The 9,049-nt window shown below is 45.2% G+C and overlaps 1 protein-coding gene across 5 annotated transcripts in view; it reads right to left on the bottom strand.

The window, feature by feature from the left end:
• Positions 1 to 328: 328 nt before the first annotated feature.
• The window catches only part of RC3H1 (ring finger and CCCH-type domains 1), a 41,671-nt gene continuing 32,950 nt past the window's right edge, over positions 329 to 9,049 (bottom strand). For 4 of the 5 annotated variants that reach the window (XM_075287094.1, XM_075287098.1, XM_075287096.1 and 1 more), the window contains exons 9-20: positions 7,894 to 8,006; positions 7,102 to 7,380; positions 6,770 to 6,987; positions 5,297 to 5,655; positions 5,020 to 5,190; positions 4,755 to 4,907; positions 3,736 to 3,949; positions 3,387 to 3,477; positions 3,069 to 3,162; positions 2,719 to 2,892; positions 2,280 to 2,389; positions 329 to 1,340 (exon numbers count right to left, since the gene is read on the bottom strand). In XM_075287094.1, coding sequence (XP_075143195.1) covers positions 1,190 to 1,340; positions 2,280 to 2,389; positions 2,719 to 2,892; positions 3,069 to 3,162; positions 3,387 to 3,477; positions 3,736 to 3,949; positions 4,755 to 4,907; positions 5,020 to 5,190; positions 5,297 to 5,655; positions 6,770 to 6,987; positions 7,102 to 7,380; positions 7,894 to 8,006 — 2,127 coding nt within the window. In that variant the 3' untranslated portion in view covers positions 329 to 1,189. The remainder of the gene's footprint in view (positions 1,341 to 2,279; positions 2,390 to 2,718; positions 2,893 to 3,068; positions 3,163 to 3,386; positions 3,478 to 3,735; positions 3,950 to 4,754; positions 4,908 to 5,019; positions 5,191 to 5,296; positions 5,656 to 6,769; positions 6,988 to 7,101; positions 7,381 to 7,893; positions 8,007 to 9,049) is intronic. The other variant, XM_075287097.1, reaches the window with a different exon arrangement.

Genomic DNA, 9,049 nt, shown 5'->3' with positions numbered 1-9,049 from the left:
CAGGGTGGGCCGTAAGTATGGATACACCCAGATAAAATGGAAGTGGTTGCTGATATCACCTTACCGTTTGTGGCATATTAGTACATTGGAGGGGGGGAAACATTTGACACTGAATCCAAAATGGTGGCTTTGCAGATGGCCGCCATGGGCCTCAATGTTTACTCTCTCCCATGTACTAATATGCCACAAACTGTAAGGTAATATCAGCAACCACTTCCATTTTATCTGGGTCTATCCATACCTATGGCCCACCCTGGATGTATCCACACCTATGGCCCACCTTGGGTCTATCCATACCTATGGCCCACCCTGGATGTATCCACACCTATGGCCCACCCTATACAATCCAAAAGAGTAAAGGATCTCGACTTCCCAGCATCTCCTAGAAACCTGCCAGTAAACTACCCAATGGTGACATCTCCATCTTTCTAACCCTCTGGCACCCTTGCAGGGCACAAACCTATCACATGAAACAGGGAAAGCCAAGCCTGCCATTGAGGAACCAACGGCACTTACAGACGTCCCGGGTATGTAATACCATCCTAATAAAACAAGAAAAAATAAATGTAAATCTACAGCAATAAGATCGTACAATTAATCAAACAGAGTATATATATATAATATCTTCCTTTTTTGTCTTTAAAGCCTTGCATCCAAGGCATTGAAAGGTATTAAAATTAAGTTCATTCACAGAACAAAAACAACTAATCTTGAATTGCTTGCAGATACTGCTAATTTTCATCTGTGTCTTTTTTTTTTTCTTTTTTTTTAATATATATTTCGTATTCTGTATATTTTTTTTTTTTTTTATTAAAAAATGTGTTAACGTGAAAATATGTGCAGAGGTTGTTCTTACTAGTGGTGTTGTCAATGCACATTTCATATGTAGTCTGTCATGCTTTGGAGGACAGGGAACGAGAGAGCAGGGTCACAGGTTCTTCCCATAACTGAACCCCCAAAAACGGGGATAGGTAGGCAATTCTTAAATAATAATAACGTCTGTTAACCCCAAAAATGCTCTGAACTCTCCCTCCAAACACAAAAACCCACAAAAAAAAAATAAAAAATATGAGAACCAAAACAAAAAATATAAATGCTGTTTCGTTTGATTTTTTTTTGTTTTTTTTAGCGCCCACTAAAGAAAAACGCCTTAAGGGTTAAGCGTGTGGGTAAAACCAGCCCTCAAGGTTTACGGAGCAGCGGTGGAATTGACTCCAGTTCTCATGGGCTCGTTTTTATCCCCACCAGCTTGGGCGTCCTCTGAAAGGGTTAAAGAAGCAGTCTTGCCGGAGAGCATGGTGATGTCCTGGGCCAAGCTAGATCCATTTGGCACCTCGTTGCTGCAAGGAAAGCAAAATGTAATACAAATAAGACCAAGTGCACATTTACACAATGTCAGTATATCATCACACTGCTTTATTTTTTTTTTGGTGCGGAAGGGGGGGCATTGCCAAAATCCACATGATTCTTGTAGTGAAGGGGTCACAGCACTTTGTAATGGCCGAGCTCAAGCACAGGCGATCAATTTTTGAATCAAGTCAAGGGCCATATTCCCATTATTACTAATACTGCACAATTCTTTAGGGTGCTGTGTCTAGTACTACAACTCAGCCCCATTCTTGAAGTCATGCTGTGACCCCCTTCACCCCAATGGATCACCCCTACATGGGAAATGTTTTTCCTCAGGATGATGGCATCTACCAGCAGGACAATGCGACGCGTCATAAAGCTCGCAGTGTACGTGCGTGGTTCGAGGAGCACCAGGATGAGTTTACCGTACTCCCCTGGCCAGTAAATTCCCGGGACTTGAACCCAATCGAGAATCTGTGTGACCACCTCGATCGGGTTCTTCATGCCACGGATGCTCAACCGCGTAACCTAGTGCAGCTGGCCACGGCACTGAAGTCGGTATGGCTCAACATCCCAGTGACATCATCACAACATCCCCTCTCCTCATGCACGTCTCGCAGCGGTCCGCTCTGCCAAAGGGGGTTATTCTGGATTTGGACAGGAGGTCACATTAATGTGACTGGACTGTATATAAAGTGGCTGAAGTCTCTCCATTGATTACTGGGTAGTGGCAGTGCGGGGTATGGCAGCTTTGTCCTGTACGCCTCATGGGGACAATGCAGCAATATCCAGTACCACCATTACCAAGTAGATTGAGTTCAGGTAGACAGACATAGCCTTCATCTCTGATTTTTACCATCTACTGTATGTTGATCCATGTTTTGTTTTTTAATTACAAGCATGGTCTTACACAATAGGTGAAAACTTACGTAAAAGTCAAAGGGAGCTCATGTGTCAGCACCTTGGCCTGTGGCTCCAGCTGTCCATTTTCGACTTTCATGACATCGGATTTGCTTTTAACACCCATGGGATGGCTCTCCTTTAAAACGACAACAACAAAAAATGTATTTTCATTTTTCAAACATAAAAATAAAGGAAAGTGGGCCAAATCTACCTCCCAATCTCAAAAAGTCCACAATCCCCACAAAAAAATCTCGCTGTATCGCAGCAGAAATTGTGATGCAAGGCCTAATAAAGCACAATCACGTGTGAAGCTGAAGTTCAGGTTTCGCAGGATCAGGTTTTTGAGAGGGTTCAGAGCCAAATTCCACCATGTGAATGCACCTCCCAAATAATACACATCTTAGTGACCACCCCCTCGGAGACATAGGAATGGGAAATAATAGGATACATTTTGTTGGTCCTCACCATGCTGAGTTCTCGGGTTCTTTTCCCAATCTCCCTTTCCACCTGATGCAGCTCAAGGCTCAGCTGCTCATTAGACAACATGGTGGACCATTTGGCTGGTGGTGGTGGAGGGGGCTGCTGTTGACTTCCCATAGTGGAGGACTCTCGCTGTACTAGCAGACGGTTACTTGCGACCTATAGGGGGATTCAACAGATTAAATATACAACAACATACAGCTAATGCTACAATAATGGTGCTATGTATGGCAAGTCAAAAATAAGGGGTCTGGTCAAAGTTGATTATCGTATGGGACTCGGCTAACTAATCCAGTGTAATAAGTCTGCACACTCCAATCACTGTCGCTACGTACCTGTGTCTGCTGACTGATTTGCTGGTTTAGCTGGTGTAACTCCATCCTCAGCTGCTCTCGCTCAGATGTAGGTAAAGGCTTGGGCATACGATCTCTGCAGAAGGCAACATGAAACGTATTACTACTAGTATAGTGCAAAACGGGTAGAAAAATGTGCAATTTCCTGGCATAAAAAAGCCACAAACTTCAAGATTGCAACATTTTAGGCGCCTCTTAGGACACCATGTAGATAGGGAACAAGTGAAGCAGTGCAATAGTTAATCTATACATTGTATAGAGTGACCAGGTCCAGTATATAGAATAGTCCAAAGTACTTACCTCTCACTCAAATGTCCCTGAGAAGGAAGGTTCTGATGGGGAGAATATGGAGGAGCTCCCAGGCTGCTGTGACTACTGTACAGACTGTAATCTAAGAAGAGAAGAAAATATTATATAATCGTAGTCTTCTCGCAAAAGTGGATTGTCCAAAGCAACAACACCTTTAAATGAATCGAGTAGTGAATTCTTAGCCCTGCAGGCCTCGTCTATCTCAGGCTATATCCAAGTCAGTATCTAAGACTCCTAATTTTGTCACAGTATAACTTAGTGATGATAAAGAGACCGACTTAAAAAAACCATGCAGCAGTTCAGAAAACCAGATGAAGCAAAGCACACTGTATAAACGCACCAGTAATGCTTGATTTGGTAGTCGCACCTTGGCTTCCCAGTGCCGGTTGCATAAGACCGGATGGTGGGTACAAATTCTTGGAGGTGCGGGAGATGGCACCAAAACGGGATACTGTGGGTCGGTCACCAAATGGGATGAGATCGTCCTCCCCTGCCTCTGGGGCTCTGCGTTGGAGTTCAAGGCGCTGATCCCTTAGGGCTTTGCTGTCAACATTCTGTAATGGGGGAAGTGTAAAGAACAAAAATATAAAATAAATGACTGTAAAACGATTTTTTTTGTTCCAATTTATCAAACATGGAAAACGATACAACTTCAAAATATCAGATTTTATATAAATGTCCTATTGTTATTGGTCTCCAGGATAACAGACTACAAACTAACCTAATGAAGTCATTTCGTTTCACCTGACCAGGGGTGTTATTTGAGAGGGTGCAGTCGCACTGGGGCCAAGGAGCCCATAAGCACTGGCATCAGTATTGAGGTTGCAGCTTCCATCTTGCCCATAAGCCAAGGAGACCCACAGATTACCCTAACCACACTAAGATGGATTAAACTCCTTAGCGGCCGTAACCATCACTATTCAAGAATTCACTGTAGGGATGAGGTAGGGATCCCCGGACAAAAGATTGCACCGGGGCACTCAAGACTTGCACCTGTCCCCTGCCACTTAGTAATCTACATTGATCGGTTACAAAGTAGTAAGAGAGATGTAAGATACTACTACATTTGTAACCATACAAGACAACAGCAGCTTCTCATGTTTTGTACTTTTTGCAGCAGCTGTGCAAGATATTGCAGTGTTGGTCCATTCAAGTAAATGGGACAAAGCTGCAATACTGTGCAAACAGGAATCAGAAACTGATAAAAACGCCGGCAAGGCTCCAGCACTCACTACAGCCCCTTCATAGAGCTGATGGGTGGGAGTGCAGAGTCTGACCCCTGCAGATCAAATACTGATAGCGCCTCAATATGGGAAACCCCTTTACGAGTGTCTTGAGAGAAGATGAATTCCTACTTACCGCTACTTCCACACAGCCCCCAGCAGAAACGTCTTTGGGTTTGGCGTCTTTGGTTCCAATGTAGGAACCGATAGTGTCACAGGACCAGGGAGAGTACTGGCTGTAGTCATTCCCTTTGTACTTCCCAGATCCTTTCAGCTCCTCATCGAGATACTAAGAGAACAGAAGACGTGTCAGCAGCCATTCTAAAAAGTAGCCAACACTTACAACACAGGTAACGTACATGACGTGCGTCAATGGTAGCCACAAAACGATTCTTACTGACCTCTTCGGGATGGAAGGTTTGAGTCAGAGTTGGTGAAGGAGCAAACGGAGGCGGCGAGATCACTTTTCTCTCCTCTAGCTGGGCCATGATCTCTTTGCGACGGCGATGAAGATCGTCCAGACTTGGATGAGGCTGTGATGGATGCTGAGGTGGTAGGCGGGCGTAGGACTCCTATATACAACATGAAAATTAGACAAATGAAAACGGATACAAAATGGCGTGTTATGGTATTAACATTCAAAAAGCAACATCTCCTGGACAAACGAGTCTAACGTACCCGGTTATAGGGTGGTCTTATCTGCCCTGGGTGAGCGGCCACGGGATAATAGCCCTCTACTTGCTGGTACCTCTCGCGGGCCTCAGGTACATAGGGGGACCCGGCAGCAGGAGGCATGTCCAGGAGCTCTTCTCTCTGGTAAGATTGTGGAGCAGAAGGGTATACACGGCGCCCGTCGTAGTGTGGGGGGTACATAGGTTGGCTCATGGGAGAGTACTGCTGCGTGGGTGCTGTGTATTGTGTGCCAACCATCCTGTCTTGTAAATAGGAAGAATAATGATCGAGGTAGGTAGGGGAGGATTCAGGAGCGGATGGCTGAGGTCTGACAAAGCGGGAAACTGGCTGTTGGTAATAAACACCTGTAGAGGAGAAAATAAATGGTACAAATGGAAATATAGATTCTTAGATACATACATAATCTTAAAGCAAATTTCAAACAAGATCTTTGGCCAAATCCACATTATAAATAGTAATTATTCCCATATCAGAAGTAATGGCACATTAGTAGGAGGTGATCCTACATCAGGGACCTCCGCCGACTCACAGAAAGAATGGGATGAAGATCTGATTGAGCACTGCACAGTGATGTGACTGACCACCTAGTGATACACCACAATGCAGGAAAAGATAGAGAAAAAAAAGCAAAATGCTGATCAGCAATGGACTCTAGGGGCTGGAAGTGTGATGTCAGGTGACCGCTGCAACCGATCACTGGCCTCAACAGACAGGTTTACTGGTGACATCACTGCTAATACATCCATTACCCAACATGTGACTGCTGAGGGTAATGATTGGCTGCAGGGGTCACCTGACAGGCTGTGCTTCTAGCCCTGGCAGTCCATGAACCGGGGAGAATGAGGGACATGCCACCTGAACTGAGAGTAGGTACAAGTCTAAACAAATACTTTAAGCCTAACCCCTCATTTATATCTGCGTTTGGCAATCCGTTCGGGGAGTTCGCATGGGGACCCTTTGAACACACCGCCGAACGCACTGGAAAGCGGTGTGCAGTGTAAGCACAAGGACCTCATAGACTGTAACAGGGTCCGTGTGCTCTCCGCGCAGTGCCCATACTGAACATGCGGACAGAAAAGTGCTTCCTGTCCGCATGATTCGTGTGGGCTGCATGCAGAGAGCACACAGACCCCATTATAGTCTATGGGGTCCTTGTGCTTTCACTGCACACCGCTTTCCAGTGCGTTCGGCGGTGTGTTCAAAGGGTCCCCATGCGAACTCCCCGAACGGATTACCTAATGCAGATGTGAACGAGGGTTAAAAGGTCAGAATCAGCCACATATCTAGGAAAATGACAAAAAAAAAATGGGTATTCTATAAAGTCCAGTCAGAAAAATTGATGGATGAAAATCTGAGTCTTCCACACGAAATTTCTGAAAGACTAGGGCTGACAAATGATCAATAAATGCTGCAGAACACATTGGGGAAGACATGCAATGCAAACACTCTGCCACTTACCAGTTGGATAGGGTACAGGTTCAAATGAAGGGCCCCCGCCCCTAGGATCAGGGTAAAAGATATCAGTCTGAGGGGGAGCATATATCTGGGAGCCCCGTGGTACCATCTGTATCGGCTTAGACACAGGCAGAGGTGGGAGATCACTGGAAACACGTTGAGGAGGAGGGTGTGAACTGACCGGTAAGGCAGGAATGGAGGTCTTGGGGACGGAGTCTAGCCTAAAAGGAGAGAGAAAAAAAATGCATATAGTAAAAAAAAATAAATAAAAAAAAATAAAAAAAATCTACAAAAGCAGTTTGTGTAAAGCTGAAATGTAGTGCGAGTATACGTACAATTCTGGGGGAGAGCCCGGGGCGCTGTTACTGAGATGATCCAACTTCACAGGCTTCATACTGGGATCGTAGACTGAGTCTGTACTCCGGGGAATGAGTTGGGTCACGGAATTCCCTGACACAATGCCATTGGGAAGGGCACCTTGTTTCCGGCTAGGTAAATCCATGGGCCCGTCATCTGGGTGTATTGCCCCAGTGGGTAACCCTACTTCATTCAGTTGACCAAGTGAGGCACTCAGTGGCCGCCTAGGAACCAAGCGTTTGTTCATTTTTCTAAACCTAAAAAACAAAACCATGACGTTGCCTTTATACAAGCAGAAACCAAAATGTCTAGGATTTTAATACAGAACAAGTTAGGCCGAAGCCTCATTACTCAGATTTATGGCATATAGAATGGGACCCCCGCTCTACAGAAGTGTGTGAGGACTTATACCTACAAACCCTCTTGTCAGGCCATAAAGGTCTAAAAGGGACTGCCCCTTTAATTAAAGCCCAACTGTGATAGCGTAACACCTTTGAGATGTCATAGTGACATGTCAAATTTTGACTGATGGGTGCTGAGACCCCCACTTATTGAAATGGAGGTGATCGACTCTCCTTAGGTAAATAGTAATAGTGGGGGGTACAGGTCACACATAGTAGACCCCATTACCCAACCGATTTGCTTCAGTGACTGATGGGGCTCTCAGCACCTGATGGATCTATGAAAATTAATATTATTTGGACCCTTTTACAAACATGATGAAAATGAAACAAGATGGAAACATTTCATATCAATCAGCGACGTCTTACTTTTCCAACTCTTCTTGAGAGTGAGCGAAGGTGCAGCTGGCCCCACGGGGGCATCCTCCCCGCTGCTTCATGTCCCTGCACATGTAAGTCTTGTACTTGCTGTGCTGCGGAGGCTGTGCCAAAAAATACAAAGACGGTTATTACAGATGGCCACCAAAACTCCCCACAAATAACTATCAAGCCAACAAACACTGGTGGATACTGTTTACATAGACAAAGCCCTCGCCCTGTGGATAGTCATAGGGATCACACACTACATGGACACACCATACAGTGAAGGAACTGTAGACACCCTGTTATAAGACAGTACTGCGGGCATGACTACAGAGAGTGGCATAGGTATGCCAATGACAAGCCGAAAGTCACGGTGGACGAGACTCTCCCCGTGAACCCCTGTGGCAGGGACAGGACCAATCTACATAAAGTAATACAATGTATATATACAGTTACTTTATCTTAGCCTGGATATTACTGATAACTAGAGATGAGTGAACACTGTTCGGATCAGCCAATCCGAACAGCACGCTCCCATAGAAATGAATGGAAGCACCTGGCACGTACGTTTTGCTGGCGGTCGGCACGCGGGGGGTTAAGCGACCGGCCGCCGGCAAAACGTACGTGCCAGGTGCCTCCATTCATTTCTATGTGAGCGTGCTGTTCGGAACGGCTGTTCCGAACAGTGTTTGCTCATCTCTACTGATAACTGCTATTCCATGACGTGTAATTTCTCACACCTGTGCATACACCGGTCCTTTAAGAGCCAGCAAGCTATTCGTGTTATACAGCAGCAAGAACCAAAAGGAGGAAGAGGTCGGGGTGTGAGTGACAGTGGGAGAGGAGCGAGAAGATGAGAGAGATCCTGACAGGCACTAACAAGCCTATTTTATGTGCGGATCTGGCCACGAATATTTAAGCAGATCTTAACCATTGTATAACAATGCAGGGAAAAAAAAAATCTTAACAGAAAGGGCATATTGCAGATTTTCAGATCCCCAATCCAAACAGATTTAACCTAGATTTGCATTAATAGTACTGCACTGTAAAAATCCCCAACTAATCCGTGTGAACATGGTCTGAGGCAACACTGACTTGTGACGGATTTGTTGCAGATTTGCACAGTGGACCTGACCATGTCGAGGGACTAAATCTATTACGA

The sequence above is a fragment of the Leptodactylus fuscus genome, chromosome 9, assembly GCF_031893055.1.
Source record: "Leptodactylus fuscus isolate aLepFus1 chromosome 9, aLepFus1.hap2, whole genome shotgun sequence".
In the NCBI taxonomy this organism is placed as follows: domain Eukaryota; kingdom Metazoa; phylum Chordata; class Amphibia; order Anura; family Leptodactylidae; genus Leptodactylus; species Leptodactylus fuscus.
This window is presented reverse-complemented; position numbering and strand designations above follow the sequence as displayed.